The following is a 19243-nucleotide window of genomic DNA, read 5'->3' on the forward strand; positions in this document are numbered from 1 at the left end:
GGAGGAGGACCAGGGCAAAGAACCCTTGTAGAGTTCAGGAAGGGGGCAGAGTGTTACTGCTAATGGTGTGTGTGTGTGTGTGTGTGTGTGTGTGTGTGTTGCAGGGTAAGCAGTGGGGGATGGGAGCTCTGAGAAAGAGAAGACATGAAAAGAACAACATAGTGCAAATAAAGGCAGGGTGATGGGTCCCTAGACCTTGGTCACCGTGGCCAGCTGAATGCAGGGCTCCCTGACAGAGAAGAGGCAGACCACAAACTCTGAGAAGTACTTTAATGAGAAGTGGCAATGAACTGGGGGACAAAAGCCAAACTGAACCTTGGGAAAGACAGGAAACCCTGGCAGAGCAGCACAGCAGAGCCTACCAATGAAACACAAGTAGAAGGGGGTACTGGTGTGGTGTAGACCCTGGCTCAAAAGGTACCAGCAGCTTCTGCAGACGGGGAGACTGTATGCAACCAACCAAGGAAAGCAGAGTCAGGCAGTAGCCGCCAGTGGGTGGCAGCCCTCAGGCCTCCCAGACGGCTCTGACCATGAAAGGGCGTGGGATGGGGCCCACTCACCTCAATGCATCTGAGACTTGTCATCAAGGCACTCTTTGGCCGCTGCAACAGACAGAGGCACAACTAGACTCTCCAGGTGCAGGGAGGTGGGAACCCTTCCCTCACCCTGTGGGACAGGACTGACTCAGCCACCCCAATACCCCGTTCAAACCTGGCAGTCCCCAGCCCTGAGAATGACCCACTCACTCAAGTTAAAGAGAGACAAGTTTTCCAAATTGGAACATAGTGCTCGAGTAGTTCTGAGACTCTGGTGAGGAACAGAATCATCCAGAATCTGATAAAACATGTACACTGCCTGTCAAGCAGCAGTTAAAGAGAAAATACATGCCGAGTCTCCAAACGGGCTAAAACATGATTCCCGGACTTCCTGGCGAAGCGTACATGTGGTTCAAAGGACGTTATTTCTATGTGGGTGGGGATGGAAGGATGGACGTATAGACAGCCAGGTAAATGAGCACAAGGTTCCAGGGCCAGGTCTGCCAGAGTCTCCATCCCACAAGAATGGTGGTCCCAAGTGGCCCCCTACATCCTCAGCCCAGCCCCACGCTGCCCCAGCCCGTGCACTAAGACACCTGGTCTTCCCTTGCTACCCAGCCTACCAAGTTCATCTTTCAGTCTGTTGACTTCCCTCTGCAGCACATGACACTAGCCCAGCAGACAGGGGAGAAAGCAACATGGTCAGTATGCTCTTACCTCCTCCCTCTCCTTCTCTCCTCACGCGCCTCTGGCCCTTACTGCCAAGCACCCACCCCCACCCCATCCCAAAGCCCAGCGGCTAAACCGGAAAGGGGCCATCCGTCGGGAAGGAGGTGCTCTCTCTTCTGGAGGGTGGGCGGTGGGAGGGGAATGAGCTTAACCGGGACACAGACCCCGCTGCTTAGGCCTAGAGAGCATTACTTGAGGGCAGGATTGCACTGCAGGCGCTGGCTGCCTCCTTCTCTGTCGCAGATGATGAGCTGGCCCATGGTCGTCTGAAAGAGAGCACACAATGTGGCTCCCTGGGCCGAGGAGAGAGGCAGAAAGGGCTCTCTGGTCCAGCCTTCCCGGCGCCCTGGCTTAAGGCCAGCCCTGCCACCCTGCATCATTTCTCACAGAGGTGTCTGAGCAGGAGGAGCAGTTTGGGTGTAAGGTGAGGACTTGGAGTGATGGAGCCAGTTCCCCCTCCACAGCCCCCTCCATTTCAGGCAAATCTTCTCACCTGTCGGTGGGGGCACCCTGGCGTTGACATCTCCCTGGGCCATAGCCAGGAGCTGTGCGTTTCCTGGAACTCGAGAGCTCTTGGTCTTGGAGTCTCCCTTGCTCCCTACTCCATGACATGCAGACAGGCGAGACGGCCTTGACCTGCTTGCTGGAAACTAAAACAGAAATTTCTGGCTGGCTGCTTGTGTGTGTGCGTGTGTGCACGTGTGCGTGTGCGTGTGCATGTGTGTGTGTCGGGGCTGGGGTGAAGCAGGGTATAGAGACGGGACGCAAAAGCCTAATCTCTGCAGCACTTTCTCCCGGGGTTGCCAAGGGCCACTTCAGGGCAAACAGCAGGAGTTAGGAACACCCAACCGTGAAGGGGTTGACCAGTGCCCCTTCCTTGTTAGGGCCCCCTCCCCCGCCCCTCTGCCAGGAAGAGGCCGACATCAAGTAAAGAGCTGAGAGGAGTGCCTGGCACCTCGGAAGCATTTGATCCTCTTAAAATGGCATCAGAGGACAGAGGAGCGGGGGTGGGGCGTGGGGGTGGGGAGATGTGTGTGTTGGGAACACGTGTGGGGCAGAGGAAACCACTGGAGGAGAGATGGGGAGGATGAGGGTGCCCTACTCACTTGGCCCTTTGGGGCCGGCTGGCTGAAGCGGTCGGCATCTTCTTGGGCCACCAGTTCAGGCTCCTTTGTCCTGCTGGCCGCAGGCTTCTTCCCGGTATGGTGCCTGGGCTGTTTGGGGCCCCAGGGGGCCACGGCATTTTTCTCAGCTCTCCCAAGTGCTGGAAGGCCGGAGACCAGAGGGTAAGCTCCCAGTCCTGGGGGAAATTCGGAGAGATAGGCCTGGGCTTTCCTCCCCAGGACAAGTCTGGGGACACTGCCAGCCACGCCCTTCTTTTCCGGGGAGGCCTTGCTCGGAGAGGCCTGGGCCACGCGGCTGGACTTGCCGCCTCTCTTCCCGCTGACCGACTCCACCGTCTTCTTTGCCGGCGGCTTGTGGGGAGCAGAGATTCTGAGCTCCCCAAGCAAGGGAACAGAGGCTGGGAGAGCACCTGGCTCCCCAAGGACGTCCCGCGTGGCGGCGTCTCCGGGGTCCTCCGGGCCGCTGGACTTGGCAGGGCTTCCTTCCCTGGGGACAACCTCCCCAGCCGGCAGCGGCAGCGGCAGCGGCAGCGGCAGCGGCAGCGGCAGCGGCAGCGGCAGCGGCGCCTTCGGGGTCTCCTCTGAGGGCAGGTTGGAAGGCTCTAGGTCTGACGGCCGCTGGCTGGCTGGAGCGGGCTCCTGGGGACCCACAGCGGGATTTCAGGCGCCTCTCCGGTTCCTGCCCTTCCCCAGACCCGCCCAGGGGCGAAGGAAGGAGGTGGCAATGCCCGGGGGGAGGGGGGCCCACCCAGGCCACTTGCCCTGCCCTCCTGAGGCAGCCCCGCCCAACCTCTCACCCAGGCCGCCCTCATCTCTGCCATCCCGAGGGGGCGTCCTCAGCCAGGCCGCTGTTGCCCGCGCCCCACGGCCTCCACGGAACACCTTGGCCCCTCGACGCCCGTCAGAAGCCCTCACCGGGGCCGCCGCTCTTCGCGACCACCGCCCTCCCGGTGACGCCGACCCAGAGCCCCGCACCCCGGCACTCACCTCATCCCCAGCCGAGGAGCTCATGTCTCCAGAAGCACAGCGAAGCTCGCGGGAGAGAGGGAGCGATCCTCACCCGCACAGTCGTCGAAGCCGGTCTGAGGCGCACGGCAGAGCGCACGGGCTCTGCGGCCCGCCAATCAGCGCTCGCCTCGTAGCCGCCCTTTGAGGGGGCGACCAGTGAGCGCGCAGCGAGCGAGCGCCGTGACCTGGGGGCCCGCCGTGGGAGGGGCCGAATTCCAGATTCCGAGCCGGCGGCCCCGCCCGCCAGCTGCCCGAGCTCGGGCCTGGGGCTCTGCAGTGCGGAAGGGGCTGCCCAGGCTGAGCGCCGTGGCTGTGACCCGTAGGAGGCATGCTGCGGCCCGCGAGAGGGAGCGGTCGATGCGCGGCTGACCACCCGGGCCGAAGAGCAGAGCGCGCTTCCCTGTCAGCAGGGGCGAGCACGGGGTTCTGTGCAGGCCGGCCTAGGAAGTACCTTCGGCTTGGCGAACTCCCTAGGCCGTGGAGGCGGGAAAGGCACCCCGTGCTACAAGTCAACGAGTGCTCGTGGCCACTACAGCTCTGCCTGCTGGCCGGACTGGAACTGCGGATCCAGGTCTGCACCACGCCCCAGCGAACTCAGAGGAGAGGGAATTCCTGTGCTCACCATCAGCGATCTGCAGATGCAAGCCAAAACCTCGAGCCACTTGCAGAAGTGGCTCACGGCAGAGCCTTCCACAGTGTTCATGCCACTGGCATGAAAACACACATCTGCTTTGATGCAAACAAAACCTGGGAGATTCATGCCAATATAAGGGGTGTCTTCCAGAACTTCCTGGAAAGTGTGTGATATGGAAAACTGTGTGGATTTCAAAAGGGTCCCCCCCCCCAAAAAAAAGCTTATCTTTTAATTTTGCTCTCTACAAAAACGATTTATCTATGTATTTGAATGGCAGAGAGTTACAGAGATGGAGAAAGAGAGAGAGGAACTCGACTGCACCAGGCGCTCTTGTTTGATGGCTAGTGTCCAGGGTGGAGTTCCTGATCCTGGGCTTCAGTGTAGCCCCGCCTGGGCTGTTGCAGGCATTTGGAAGTGAACCAGGGGTTAGAAGATAGCTCCTTGTCATATGGATAGGATGAAGTGTCAAAGAGACCATATAAATAGCATCACGTGCCTGGTAATAATAATAGACAGAATTAAAAAGGAGGGAATGTCCAACATGGGAAGCAGTTCACACAGCAGACTCATAGAATGACAATCGCTTTAAGTAACACTCTGACCTCAGAATCGGCCCTTAAGGCATTCTGGTCTGGGTGGAAATCCCAGGGGAGCATTTCAGGCAAGGTAAGGAAAGACACTGTGGCAAAAAACGTTCTACATGAAGGACCTCCGTGGGTGAGACTTTAGTTAGTGGAAAGTGTAGGCAGCCTTTGGACAAATCAAGGCCAGTCTTGGCTTGTGGATTTCTTGGGATAAGAAAGTCACATACTCCCATCCTGAAGGAGGATGATAATCAAGAACGCTCTGTTAAAATTATCTGTGCCACCGGAGGCCCCGATAAGTTGCTTACGTATGTTGTTATCTTTTGTGCTTCTTTGTGCTTCTTTGTGCTGGTTATGTATAAATACCACCGAGACATTGGAATAAATGAGCCTTGATCAGCCTTGTTGTCTTGGCTCCATTCTCTGCGATCGCTTGCCTCTCTTTTAGGTCCCTCTCCCTCCCTCGGGTTCCATTCGACTGGTGCGGCTGACCCGCACAGAAAGAAGCGGCCACCAAAGAAGGATGTACTTTGCTCTGAAGGGAGGAGAGAACTTCCACTTCAATTATGGCCTTATCCAAATACTGATGGAGTCTGTGGTCACAAAAGGCTTCCATAGCCTTGGCAGCTCATTGCAAGAGCCTTGGGTGATTGCTAACAATTAAATCAGAGTGTTATTGTTAAATTAACAACAAGAGTCACTGTGCACTTACTCCCCATGTAGGACCTCTGTCCTTAATGAGTTGTACCATGAGAATTAACTGCAAAACTTGTTCTCAAGCAGTATTTTCTACATTGTGTGAGTGTGTGAGTGTGTGAGTGTGAGTGTGTGTGTGTGTGTGTGTGCAAACTGTTGAAATCTTTACTTAGTATAGAGTTGCTCTTTTGTACATAAAGATTTTTATAGAAAACTTGTATTTAGTAACTATAAATTTTGAAAGTACAACTTTTGGATTACAGCAGTTCCTCCCCCCATAACCACCCTCCCACCCGCAAACCATCCCATCTCCTACTCCCTCTCCCACCCCATTCTTAAGATTCATCTTCAATTAACTTTTTTTTTTGACAGGCAGAGTGGATAATGAGAGAGAGAGAGAGAGAGAGAGAGAGAGAGAGAAAGGTCTTCCTTTTGCTGTTGTTCACCCTCCAATGGCCGCCACGGCTGGCGCACTGCGGCCGGCGCACTGCCCTGATCCGAAGGCAGGAGCCAGGTGCTTCTCCTGGTCTCCCATGGGGTACAGGGCCCAAGCACTTGGGCCATCCTCCACTGCCTTCCCGGGCCACAGCAGAGAGCTGGCCTGGAAGAGGGGCAACCGGGAAAGAATCCAGCACCCCGACCGGGACTAGAACCCGGTGTGCCGGCGCCGCAAGGCGGAGGATTAGCCTATTGAGCTGCGGCGCCGGCCTTCAATTAACTTTAAACACATAAAGATAATTAACTTTATATACCTAAGGATAACTAAAGATGAATCTTAATGAAGAATGGAATGGGCGAGGGAGTAGGTGGTAGGACGGGAATGGGGGTGGGAGGGTAGGTATGGGGAGGAACCACTATATTCCTAAAGTCGTAGCTATGAAAATTGTATTCGTTAAATATAAACTTTAAAATAAAAAAGCAGATAGCTCTTTCTCCTTCCCTCTCTCCCTTCATCCCTCCCTCCCTCCCCCCTCCCTCTCTGTCACTCTGCCTTTCAAATGAAGAAAAATAAACAAACAGTGTAGCAGCACAAGGTTATGAGGAAACTGGTGTCTGGCACAGTGCTGGTGGGCATGTAAATTGGGACAGCCACTTGGCAGGGTTAGGTGGCGGGACCTGTGGATAGCAAGCCGTTTGCTTCCTTAAGCTCTTGTCCTTCTTCTGAACACTGCAAATATTATCCATCGCATATGAACTGACTCCCGAGGCCTGTAGAAAGCAAACTGCAAAACAAGGTATGGAAGAGGCTACCGTTTGTAAATTGAACCCTGTGTCTGAACTGTGTACTGTTATTGGTGTCTCTGGATGAGGAAAAAGGTACAGAGGGGGTCAGCAACTTGCCCAGAGACCTGGAGCTTGTCAGTGTCTGCAGCAGGACTGAAACAAGGTGGCCTGGGCTCAGGGCTCAGGGTCAGGGCCCAGGGCCCAGGGCCCAGGGCCTTGCTTTGTTTGCTGTGTTTGTTGGATTGTTTGCCTGCAGCACGCATTTCTCCTGACAGGAGGGCTGCTGGGGCCTCATGTTCTTACTTAACAGTAGCAAACCAAACTTTGTGGTCATGTCTCAAAGAATTGAGATTGGTGTACAGAAACCTTACATAACTTAAGAGGATGAATGCATTTACAGGTGTACCTGAAAGCCGTTTCCAACTCAAGGCAGGTGCAACCTGGCAGGAAAAGTGAGTAGGAAAGGACACTGGGTCCCAAGGCTGGGACACCCGCCCCTCTCCTCTGTCAAGACCAGCGAGACAGAAAGAATAGCTGGTTCAGCAACTCTTGCCAGCCTCTGAGGAATCCTGGACTGTCAGCTCTGCCGCATTAATACCCTGCACAGATCTGCAGACTGTGGTCAGGCAGACACACCAAGGCGCACCTGGACTTCTCACCTCAGCCACGTAGTGACCGAGCCACACAGCCTAAGGTTTACATCAAACGTGTGTACAGGGCATTGAACATACACCAAGGGAACAGTGAGTGAACTTGAATACAAAGTAAAAAAAAAATCAGCAACAAGTTCTACAATCCAGTGTTGATATCAGATACAAGCTTCAAGGACACCTTTCTTTTCAAAGGCTTATTCCAGCTTCACTTTTGCCAGGGAAAATGTATCCTTCTGGATCAGCTCATGCTGCAAATGCTACCCACCTGCTCACAGTCTTTTTAGAAGCATTTGTGTTGGACGATGGAGGGGCCCTGCTCATCATACTCCCGCTCAGTGATCCACATCTGCTGGAAGGTGGACAAGGAGGCCAGGACGGAACCGCCCATCCACACGGAGTACTTTCCGCTCAGGGGGTTCGATGATCTGCGAGGACAGGGAGGGAGCGGCTCTAGTCAATGCTGCCTTCATGGCAATGCCCCCACCCACTGCGCCATGCTCTGGTGACAGGCCACCCACACACCTTGACCTTCATGGTGCTGGGTGCCGGGGCAGTGATCTCCATCTGCATCCTGTTGGCGATGCCTGCGTCCTTGGTGGGGCCACCAGACAACACAGCGTTGCTGTACAGGTCCTTGGGGGATATCGATATCACATTTTGTGATGGACTTGAAGGTGGTCTTGTGGTTGCCGCGGGACTCCATGCCCAGGAAAGAGGGCTGGAAGAGCGCCCTGGGAAAGCAGAATCCTTGGGCATTGATGGGGATCACGTGGCTGGCCAACGGGCAGCTCGCTCTTCTCACGGGGGCAGGAGGAGGACGTGGCTGCAGCCATCTCCCACTCCGTGTCCAGGGCGACGTAGCACAGTTTCTCCTTGAGGTCGGGCACGATTTCCCACTGGGCCTTGGTGGTGAAGCTGTAGCCACATTCTGTGAAGATTCATGAGGTAGTCAGTCAGGTCCTGGCCAGCCAGGGGAGGGCGTACCCCATGTGGATGGGCACCATGTGGACAACTCTGTCGTCAGAGTCCATGATGATGACAGGGCCTTGCTTTGCACAGAAAGAATTCAAACTGTAAATGTCCATTCCCTCTATGGACAGCAGATGCACTCCCAGGTCTCTCTCCTGAGGAAACACTGGTGCATGGTGTCTGTAAGGACTCACGCCCTGGGGTGTTAATGGTAGGAAACAACAGGAAATATCTATGTTTCCAACAGTAAGGGAATGGGCAAATGCCACACAGACTATTCCTCCAGCAAATTACAATGCAGCAGCGAAAAGGAATGGATGAGGCTGTGTTAACCCAAATTTCAAGGGCATTGCAATGAGCGTAGAAAGCAAACTGCAAAGCAAGATATAGGATAGGCTACGATGCGCACATTAAAGCCCTCCCTCCAAAGCATCCTGTAGCTTCTTTGTGGATGCGTATGCCAGGCTACAAATTGCTCACACACACACACTTGCACACATGCACATAAACACACACCCACACACATATGTACACAAACACAACTGTGCTTCGAGGCTGATCTCTGGGTGTTCTATAGGAGTAGTCTGAGGAGAAGAGTATGAAGTGAGTTCCAGCCCAGGCGGGGCCGGTCTTTGGGGGCTGAGGCGCCGAGGCCGCCATCTAACTCGCTGCGCCCACAAGCCCTGGCCCGCGGATGGTACCAGAAGAAGAGAATTTATCCAGAGATCAAAACCTGAAGCAACTCTAAATGTGCCTGATGGCTGTGTTAATACAATCTGTTGGAATGGCACTGGAGAATGTATTTTATCTGGCTCAAATGACACCAAGTTAGTAATTAGTAATCCTTATAGCAGAAAGGTTTTGACAATTGGTTCAGGGCATCAAGCAAATATATTTAGTGCAAAGTTCTCACCATGTACGGATGATAAGCAGATTGTATCCTGCTCTGGAGATGGAGTAGTATTTTATACCAATGTTGAGCAAGATGTGGAAAGTAATAGTGCCAATTCACGCGCCATTCTGGAACTACTTATGAGATTATGACTGTACCAAATGACCCTTACACTTTTCTACCTTGTGATGAAGACGGAACAGTTGGGTGGTTTGATGCACACATCAAAACTAGCTGCACAAAAGAAGATTGCAAAGATGACATTTTGATTGACTGTCGCCGTGCTGCCACATCCATAGCTCTTCATTCACCAATACCATATTATCTTGCTCTAGGTTGTTCTGATATTGACTGTCGCCGTGCTGCCACATCCATAGCTCTTCATTCACCAATACCGTATTACCTTGCTCTAGGTTGTTCTGATAACTCAGTATGAAGACATGATCGCCGAATGCTGGGCACAAGAGTTACAGCGAATTATGCAGTGCGAGGAGTCACTGGAATGGTTGCCTGTTTTATTCCTTCCCATCTTAATAATAAATCCTGCAGAGTGACACCTCTGTGTTACAGTGAAGATGGCCAAGAGATTCTCGTTAGTTACTCTTCAGATTACCTATACCTTTTTGACCCAAAAGATGACACAGCACGAGAATGTAAGACTCCTTCTGCAGAAGAGAGAAGAGTTCCGACAGCCACCAGTTAAGCGTTTGAGGCTTCTTGGTGATTGGTCAGATACTGGACCCAGAGCAAGGCCTGAGAGTGAATGAGAATGAGATGGAGAACAAAGTCCCAGTGGTGTCACTGATGCAGAGAATGTCTGATATGTTATCAAGATGGCTTGAGAAGCAAATGAAGTTGCACAGAGTAATAGAGGACGAGGAAGATCTTGACCCAGACGTGGAAGGAGTCAGTCAGATGTTTCAACTGTTCCTACTGGCCCATCAAGTCCGGATTTGGAAGTGGGTGAAACTGCAATGGATGTAAATACTCCTTCTCATCAATTACCTTAACCTTCTATGACTTCTACAGTATCAGCTCCAGCCCATTTGACCTTATCTTCCACAGAAAGCCCTCATTCTACTTCTTTGTTATCATCTCCAGACAGCGAACAGAGACTGGCTGCTGAGGCATCTGGGCACCATACACATCATCAGTCTGGTCCCCCGAAGTCATGGGTTGCTGACTCCTGCTCAGAGTGACAGCACCCTGTAGAGTCTGCTGGTGCTGGCCCCCTACCACAGAGCCCCACAGGAGCATGGAGGCAGCCTAGAGAGGGTCAGATTCTCCTTCTGTGGTTAACAGCTCGGATCCATGTCCCTTGACAAGCAACAGGATAACAATAATGAAAAGCTGAGCCCCAATCCAGGGACAGGTGAAGCAGCTTTAAGTTTGCCCTATAGCACAGAAGAAACAACCACAAGCACAGTAAGACTGAACTTTACAGATGAATGGAGCAGTACAGCCTCAAGTTCTAGAGGAAATGGGAGCCATTGCAAATCCGCGGGTCAAAAGAATCACTGGTCCCACAGAGCTCTGTACCACCACCAGAAGGAGATAATGAAACAGGTTTTGAAGAATCATCAGAGCGTGTGACAAAATGTCAAGAAGGCACTAAAGGACTTGATGTACCTTTCCCCTCCTTCCATTATCCCTGCGCCCCCCCCCCCACATCCTCCCTTTTGTGGAGAGCCTTGGTGCCTAAGCAGACCTTCTCAACTCCTTGCATTGCAAATGGAAAAACAGATAAACTACACAGGGCAGCTATGAAACAGATGAGAGGGAAATTCCCAGAGACTTCAAAGAGCCCCCTACTCTTCTGCCAGCTGCCTTCTACACCTCTCCCCAATTCCCTCCTAACGGGATGAAACCTGAGTCCCAAATGCACCCAGCACAGTCTCTTCACAGGAACAGACTCTTGCCAACCTCTGTGCTTCCAGTACAGCAACCTGTCTCTGTTGAGGTCGGTCTCCATCTCCTTTTTCTCTCTCCTTTCTCGGGGTACAAAAGACCAGAGCCCCACACTATTCCAGACCTAACAGGCACACATCTGCAGAAAACCTAGATTGGAACAGTACAGATACAGCACAATCAGATGTACTTGCAACTGAGCCACTGGGTTCCAACTCGGGAGAAAGGAATAACTTCAATCTTGGTAGCTTTTGTGAGGTTCCAGAAGAATCCTCTTTGTCCAAAAAGGCAAGGAACCAGAAACTTCAGATCGGACTAGCACTGAGAGTACTTCCAATCCAAATTCACCAATCCTGAGCCTCAGGCCCAAACAGAAGCCATCGAGCCGTCAGCTCATGAGGAAACATCAGCCAGGGATGCTGCTCTTCAGGACACAGATGATAGTGATGATGATCCCAGGTGCAAGGTATCCAGCAGGACCTGGTGATAGACGCTCTGCAGTTGCCCGCATTCAGCAGTTCTTCAGGTGGGGAAAAGAAAGAACATTAGAAGGCCACTGGTAATGGTGGTTTATAAAGGCCATCGCAACTCCAGGACAATGGTCTAGCCTCATGCGGCATAGATTATGACATAAAGATCTGGTCACCACCAGAAGAGTTAAGGATTTCTAACCGAAAGCTTGCTGATGAAGTTATAACTCGAAACAAACTCATGCTGGAAGAGACTAGAAATACCATTACAGTTCCAGCCTCTATCATGTTGCAGGTGTTGGCTTCACTGAATCGTATTGGAGCTCACCAGTTGGAAGGTGACATGTCAGATGGCTCTGGCCAGGAGAATGAGAACGAGGATAAGTAATAAGCACCTCTCTTGGCAAGCACTTAGATGTTCTGAAATTTGTATAAGGCAATTTATTATATGTTTTTTCTTTACAGAACTTTAGTGCATTTTTTGGGAGTTTTTCCCCTTTTTGGGGATAACCTGACATTGGTTTGGAATGAATGTGTGGATGAATTTGGGAGAGTGCATAAGACAAAACAAGCAAAATGTTTTTAAAACCTTTTCCGTGTATGAGGAGTGCTAGAAAATACAAAGTGCAATACTTCCCCAAACCTTCGGTTGTGGGAACTTGGATCAACATTGAAGAGTAATTTTCATTATAGTGAAAATGTTGGTTCAAATACTATTCTACACTTGCCAAAAAAAAATGTGCTTCAAGATGGTTATGGAAAAATGGAATTGGAAATCACTACCTGAACTTAGAATCATGATTACTGGAGACAGGAAAGTGTGGCAGAGGGGTAGGAGGAGGTGCGGTGGCAGGTAGCAAACCACAGTGATGACTAGCGGTCATGCTCATGAATTATATGCTGTATAAGAACCCAAGGAGAGGAGCTGGGAGAAAGGTGGGGAAGTGGGGGTGCTGATTGCCTGCTGTGGATAAATGTTGCACTGTGCACCGTAAAGATGTACAAATCTCAAGTACAAAACACCAATTTCCCAGAATAAACTTTTAAGAAGTTAGCTTTAGAGGAAGCTGTTTGAAGGAGACAGAAATTCTCTGTACTCTTTGTGACTCTTTTGTAAGTCTAAAATCATTTCACAAGAAAAAGTCAAACATGGAAAAGGTCTGAAAAGTCCTAAAAGACTGGACATAAATTGTGTCTGATTCAAGAAGCCAATAAAACATCTACAGGATAAACATTAAAAAAGTACAAAGGAAATAGATAAGAGCAGATGTTGATGAGTTAGAAAGCAAAAAATTAAGAGAGATGCTCTTCAAAATACGTTCGTTGACAAGCAAACGGGGTGAGCTAGAACCCTCGAGCAATATTGTGGCCAAGTGAGTAGGCCATGCTCATCTTTCCCTCTCCTTCCGTCTTGGCTGCCATCCACTGCCTGAGCTCTCTGATCTGTATCTGGTGCATGGCAGCCTAGCACAAAGATTTCCTGGTCTTTCTTGCCACTAGGATTGATCCTAAGATTAACTTCGTGTCAATGGGCTGTAAGCAGGGGGCTTTTGTTTAGGAAATAGGAACTCTTTATATTCTAAAATCTAGCTACTCACTTGGTCAGTTTTATGCATAGCAAATATCTTCTTTCAGATTGTGGCTTGCTTTTTTAAAAATAGATTTATTTATTTATTTATTCAAAAGGCAGATATAGAGATAGAGAGCTATCAATCTTCTATCTATTGTACCTGTTTTAGTCCTCAAATGGCCACAGTGGGGGGGGGGGAGAGGGAGAGAGCGAGAGCGAGAGAGCGAGTGAGAGAGAGAGCGAGAGAAAGCTATCTTCCATCTGTTGCTTCATTCCAGAAATGGTCACAGTGGCCAGGGAGGGGTCGAGTCAAAGCCAGGAGCCATGAACTCCATCTAGGTCTTCCACGTGTGTGGCAGGGGTCCAAGTACTTGAGCCATCACCTGCTGCCTACCAGGATACACACTAGCAGACAGCTGGAATTGGGAGCAGAGCTGAGACTCAAATCCAGGCACTGGGATATGGGATGTAGGTGCTCCAAGCAGTATATTCATCACTAGGCCAAACACCTGCCCTGTTTTTTAGCATTTTTCAGTGCAAAATAGAGAATATATTGTTCTCTGACTACAACCCCTGCTATTTTAGTTGTCGCATCTCGTTACTCTGCTTCTGGCTGTTCTTTGTCTTCATCAACATACGTTTTAAGAGTTGGGAACACAATTGCTGCCCAAGATTGACCTGACCGTGTGTCTTGTCCATCTTGCTTGTAAGCTGTGCTACGCAGGTGGCGCCCCATTGGAAATCCAGGAGCCCAGATCTAACATGGGTGCCTTGCGCCCCATTGCTTGCTCTCTCCACCACCTACACCCACACAGTCCAAACAGACTGTCTGGATAGAGGCAGCTTCTCGCTGTCGAACATGACACATTTCTGAAAATGCTTGCAATCCAAACGTCCAGAAACTTAAGGATAGATGCGGGAGTTGCGAGGAGGGTATTTATTGTCTAGCAGCAACCCAGCACACAATTGAAAGGGCCCACACTAACCCGGGGCCCAGTGCTGAAGGTACCTACCAGCCAGAGCCACCAGATGTGGGTTCGAGTATACACTTGGAGTTTTCTTTTCTCAGCACTCCCATCTACACCGGGGGTGAAGTTGCCAGCTCCCTTGCCGACATCTTTGCCCTCTATGGTGAACTGCAACATTTCCCCTAGTTCTTAATCCTCCATTTCAGCCACGCCCTCAGCCTCTTGACTTTGGTGTTCCTCCCTCTAGTGACAGAATACATCTCCATGCCCCACTGATACTTGTGTTGAGCTAGACTCTCCCTACTTTAGCTCATCAAATACCGACAAAAGTAACAACCTGCTAATTTGACCCTGGGCCTTGGGAGACATCCTGACCACCCCCTTGCACTTTTGTCTTCATCACGAACATAGTATGTGCTCCCTCCAGATCACCTTCTGGCCCCAGAAGAGAGACCGAGTAGGGCCATCCTAGCTACACGGTGTTCCATAGTACTGCACTATGCAGGGACACTTAAGGCTTTTATTCAAAATTCTCACAAGTCCCAAGAGTGCCTTAAGGAGCATTCTTGCACATACGTGTTACCTGCATGCGTAAGCATTCTGTGGCACAGGTGCATCGAGGCGGCATGGTGACATAAGATGCCAAAGCAGGTCTTTCCCATCTTCCCAAAGCTCCCAGTTGTGAAGAAGGGTCCTCGGAAGGCCTCCCGTTCTACATAAAGCGGACCACCTGTGCAAGACCAACCGCCCCCTGGAGCTCCCTCACACAGAGGGCAGAAGAGGAGGAGTTGCCTTTGGAGGGAAACCATCCTTCACCCCAGGTCCTCCCACTACTGGGGAGGGTGCAAGGGCAAGTGCCCCAACTGTGCAGTCTCTGTGGGCAGAGACTGACATCATGTTTCAGGTTGGGCATCTTCAGAGCCCCCACCAGGCCTGTATATCTGCCCCGGTGTTCTCAGAGTAGCAAATGCAGAAGACGAGGCCGCTGCCAGCTGCCAGCTGCCAGCTACCTCCACCCCAACAGAATAGGTCATCCTATGTGAGTGGACGTGCACCCACTCACATCCCCCACCCTGGCGTCTTTACCTAAACACTCAGCGGTGCCCTATGCTGCAAACACTTTCCATTTTTGTGAATTCGATATGTACAAAGTGCTACCTTACTGTTGCTTAGGTCTGAGCTCTGGTTTCCTCTTTAATCAAATGCATGTTCGTGCCTTTTGGCCATTGTCTTATTGGGGTATTTCTCCTCTGGCTTCATGATCTACGAGACGTTGATTATTTTTCTGGCATACACATTGTAGCCCTTGCTCCTCGTGTTGAGTTTGCACTTTATTTGTATTTGAGATGCAGGTGACATTTAGCACTTGTCTATGTTTGTGGCGTCAGATCCTCATTCTTGCGTAATCTCTTCCGATATGCGGACGCCTTGCAAGTCCTTTTCCCTTCCCGTAGTGCCACTCGCAGATGCAAAGCTGCCAGGACAGCTCAAGCCCTTGCACCGTCCTGTCACCCAGCACCCTGCTGTGTGCTGGAGCCTCAGGACTTGGCCCCACAAGTCACTCTCCTGAGAGCAGCCTTCACGTCCTTGTTTCTCAGGGCGTAGATGAGGGGGTTTAGCATTGGGGTCACCGCTGCATAAAATATAGAGACAATCTTGTCTCCGTCCTCGACCTTTTTGGTCTGAGGCCTCACGTAAATATATATTAGTGTCCCAAAGTAGATGGTGACCACAACCAGGTGAGAGCCACACGTGGAAAAGGCTTTAAGCCTGGCCTCGGCTGGGTGGATTCTTAAGACAGCCTTGAGGATACAAAGGTAGGAGATCAGGATGAAACTCAAAGGTACTGGCATTGAAGTAACAGCACACACCATCATCATAACCTCTAGGGAAGTGGTGTTGGAACAGAGCAATTTAAAGATGGCTTGCACTTCGCAGGAGAAGTGATTGACGGTGTTATGCCCACAGAAGCTGATGGGCAAGAGCAGAACGGGTGTAACGGTGAGGAGGAGAGCTGCCATCCATGCAGCCAACACCAGCACAGCGCACACTCGAGAAGACATGACCAGGTTGTACCGGAGCGGAGCTGAGATTGCCACAAACCGGTCGTAAGCCATGATGGCCAGCAGGAAACACTCAGCCAGTACCAGGAAGGCTCGGATGGTGAGCTGGGCAAAGCAGGAGCGGTAGGAGATGGTGGGGAAGTCCTGCAGAGAGTGCACCATGATCAAGGGCACAGCACTGGTGGAGAACAGGAGATCCAGTAACGATAAGTTACTGAGGAAGAAATACATCGGGGTGTGGAGCAGAGAACTGACTCCTACCAGGAAGATGATCATGCCGTTTCCCGCCAAAGTCACCATGTAGAGAAACATGAGTGACCAGAAGAGGGCACTCTGGGATGCGGGGTGCGTGGACAGCCCCAGCAGAACGAATTCCGTCACTCTGGTGTAGTTTCCACTTTCCTGGTAATTCATTTCCTCTAGGCACAGCTACAGGCAGGGAGAGAAAGCAGAGGAGCAGCGCTTTGTTAACCAGGAGTCCATCGGTTAAACCTCCAAGTTAGTCGAAGCACAGCAGCCCATGACACAAGCTCATCTCGGAAACTTTCAGGCCCTGCCTGCCAGCAGCTCCAGCCCCATCTCTGCATCCTGCGCTGGGGAAATGAAAAGGCAGTCCTCTGGCAAAGCGGGGTCGGCAGCCCTGGACTAGCACGCACAGTCTTTGAGGAAGAGAGAACAGAGCATCCACCTAGCCATCTGGCCAAACACATCGCCAGTGATCTCCCGCTCCAAGCTAAACGAGATCTGAGCATGGGAGGATGCACATGGTCTTGTCATCCAGGGGCAGAAGGATGACAGCACGGCGGCACAGGGAAAGGTCCTCAGGTCGATACTGTTTGCTGCTTGATCAAGTTCACTGCTCGAGGTCCCGCGTCCCTTCCCGCACTGGGCCTGAGGCTGAAAGACCCACGAGGGTTTCCTCCCACCTCTCCAACCAGCAGCTCATCAGTCTTCCCAGCAGAGAAGAGAGAAAGGAGAAAGGGAATGGGGACAGGCTCAGGATGTTCAGGGGAGGCCCCCATCGCGAGCCAGCTAGGGACTCTCCTGTTGGGTGCCCCGTTCCCTTTGGACTCTTGCATAGAGGTGGGCAGCTGGGTGGGGCAGGCCAGGCCAGCACTGCTCTGGGCTTGGTTGCAAATGTCCTGGCAGCTGTCGAGGCCCGAACTGACTGCATTTGCAGTGTGAGATCTTGAAGGGGGCTTGCTGGATAAGACAAAGGTGGCTGAGGCCCGTGCCCGTGTTCTTTGCAAAGCCCCTGACCACTGTGCTAGAAGCGATCAACACATCTGCTGACCCGCCGAACAGCCGGGCACCTCCACTCGCGCATTCGCTACCACCTTCAGCACCGCTTGGTGGAAGTCAACTCATGGTTTTGCCCCATTCCTCCCTAGGTAAATGCCATTTTCCACATCTGCCGTCTCATTCAGGGTCTGGGATATATTGGAGGTCTCCAAAAGTTAGAAGCCTTCTCTGTCTTACTCTCCATATGCTGTCCATCAGCAAGCCTTGTTAACGTGCTGGTTGAATTGAATGAGCATTACAGACACATCCTGTGGGGTAGGCACTGGGAAAAATCTTCCCATGTCCTCTCTCTCTCTCTCTCTCTCTCTCTCACAGATGCACACACATCTCTCTCTCTCTCATACACATCCCTCTCTCACACACACACACCTCCCCCCCCATACACACACACAACTCTCAATCTCTCCCTCACAGACACACACACATCTCTCTCACACAAACACACACACATCCATCTCTCTCTCACACACAGAGCTCTCTCTCTCAAATCCCCCTCGCAAACGCACACACATCACTCTCTCTCACACACACACACATCCCTCTCTCTCACAACACACACATACACACATCCCTCTCTCTTTCTCTCTCTCTCACATCCCTCTCTCTCTCACATCCCTCTCTCTCTCACAAAAACACACCCCTCTCTCTCTCACAGACACACACATATCCCTCCCTCTCTCACACACACTCACACCTCTCTCACAGACACATACATCTCTCTCTCACACACACACACATCCCTCTCTCTTTCTCTCTCTCACACATCCCTCTCTCTCTCACAAACACCCCCCTCTCTCTCCCTCATAGACAAACACATCCCTCTCTCTCTCACACACACATCCCTCTCTCTCTCTCTCTCACACACACACACTCACCTCTCTCTAACACACACAACCCTCTCTCTCTCTCAGAAACACTCCTCCCTGTCTCTCTCTCACACAAACACACACAACCGCCTCTCTCTCACACACATATATGCATCTCTGTTTCTCTCTCACACACACACACACATCCATCTCTGTCTATCTCTCTCACACACACACCTCTCTGTCTATCACAGACACACACACCTCTTTCACACACACACGCACATCTCTCCCTCACACAAACACCCCCCCTCTCCACACACACATCCCTATCTCTTTCTCTGTCTCACACACTCACCCCCCCTCTCTCTCTCACCACACACACCTCTCTCTCACAGACACACACACACACTTCTCTCTCACACACACACATATCTCTCTCTCACACAGACAGACCCTCTCTCTCACACAGAAACACACATCCCTCTCTCTAAAACACACACACATCCCTCTCTCTCTCACACACACACACACCTCTCTCTCACAGACACACACACCTCTCTCACACACACATACATCCCTCTCTCTTTCTCTCTCACACACACATATGCATCCCTGTTTCTCTCTCTCACACACACACACACATCCATCTCTGTCTATCTCTCTCACACACACACCTCTCTGTCTATCACAGACACACACACCTCTTTCACACACACACGCACATCTCTCTCTCACACAAACACCCCCCTCTCCACACACACATCCCTATCTCTTTCTCTGTCTCACACACTCACCCCCCTCTCTCTCTCTCTCTCACCATACACACCTCTCTCTCACAGACACACACACACACTTCTCTCTCACACACACACATATCTCTCTCTCACACAGACAGACCCTCTCTCTCACACAGAAACACACATCCCTCTCTCTAAAACACACACACATCCCTCTCTCTCTCTCTCACACACACACCTCTCTCTCACAGACACACACACCTCTCTCACACACACATACATCCCTCTCTCTTTCTCTCTCACACACACATATGCATCCCTGTTTCTCTCTCACACACACACACACACATCCATCTCTGTCTATCTC

At 51.5% G+C, this 19243-nt stretch overlaps 2 protein-coding genes and 2 pseudogenes across 3 annotated transcripts; 1 reads left to right on the top strand and 3 right to left on the bottom strand.

Moving 5' to 3' along the window:
- Nucleotides 1–253: 253 nt before the first annotated feature.
- On the bottom strand, nt 254–3524 carry LOC138847578 (uncharacterized protein CXorf49 homolog). Of its 2 annotated transcripts, none has more exons than XM_070066720.1 (7): nt 3377–3524; nt 2372–3028; nt 1759–1915; nt 1458–1531; nt 1160–1205; nt 561–602; nt 254–358 (listed from the first exon to the last, which is right to left on the bottom strand). In XM_070066720.1, the coding sequence occupies exons 1-6, from the start codon at nt 3398–3400 to the stop codon at nt 562–564; spliced, it is 999 nt and encodes a 332-aa protein (XP_069922821.1). In that variant the 5' UTR covers nt 3401–3524; the 3' UTR covers nt 254–358; nt 561. The 2 variants fall into 2 exon arrangements, with proteins under 2 accessions (XP_069922821.1, XP_069922820.1); XM_070066719.1 differs by having other exon boundaries at nt 254–445.
- Nucleotides 3525–7468: 3944 nt separating this feature from the next.
- Nucleotides 7469–8273, bottom strand: LOC100343102 (actin, cytoplasmic 1-like; annotated as a pseudogene).
- A 924-nt stretch (nt 8274–9197) lies between these two features.
- On the top strand, nt 9198–11815 carry LOC100342846 (DDB1- and CUL4-associated factor 6-like; annotated as a pseudogene).
- A 3688-nt stretch (nt 11816–15503) lies between these two features.
- LOC138847575 (olfactory receptor 13H1-like) lies at nt 15504–17050 on the bottom strand. Its single transcript, XM_070066709.1, has 2 exons — nt 16862–17050; nt 15504–16457 (listed from the first exon to the last, which is right to left on the bottom strand). The coding sequence occupies exons 1-2, from the start codon at nt 17048–17050 to the stop codon at nt 15504–15506; spliced, it is 1143 nt and encodes a 380-aa protein (XP_069922810.1).
- Nucleotides 17051–19243: the final 2193 nt, after the last annotated feature.

Source organism: Oryctolagus cuniculus, chromosome X (assembly GCF_964237555.1).
Source record: "Oryctolagus cuniculus chromosome X, mOryCun1.1, whole genome shotgun sequence".
In the NCBI taxonomy this organism is placed as follows: domain Eukaryota; kingdom Metazoa; phylum Chordata; class Mammalia; order Lagomorpha; family Leporidae; genus Oryctolagus; species Oryctolagus cuniculus.

Excerpts from the sequence above, each read along its gene's own strand:
- LOC138847575 (XM_070066709.1), bottom strand. The coding sequence starts at position 17,050 with ATGGGGGCCTCCCCTGAACATCCTGAGCCTGTCCCCATTCCCTTTCTC. Across the intron at positions 16,458-16,861 it reads ACTTGATCAAGCAGCAAACA|CTGTGCCTAGAGGAAATGAA; the intron begins GTATCGACCTGA and ends CCCTGCCTGTAG.
- LOC138847578 (XM_070066720.1), bottom strand. The coding sequence starts at position 3,400 with ATGAGCTCCTCGGCTGGGGATGAG. Across the intron at positions 1,916-2,371 it reads AGCCGGCCCCAAAGGGCCAA|TTTCCAGCAAGCAGGTCAAG; the intron begins GTGAGTAGGGCA and ends TTTCTGTTTTAG. Across the intron at positions 1,206-1,457 it reads CAGTGCAATCCTGCCCTCAA|TGTCATGTGCTGCAGAGGGA; the intron begins GTAATGCTCTCT and ends CTGCTGGGCTAG.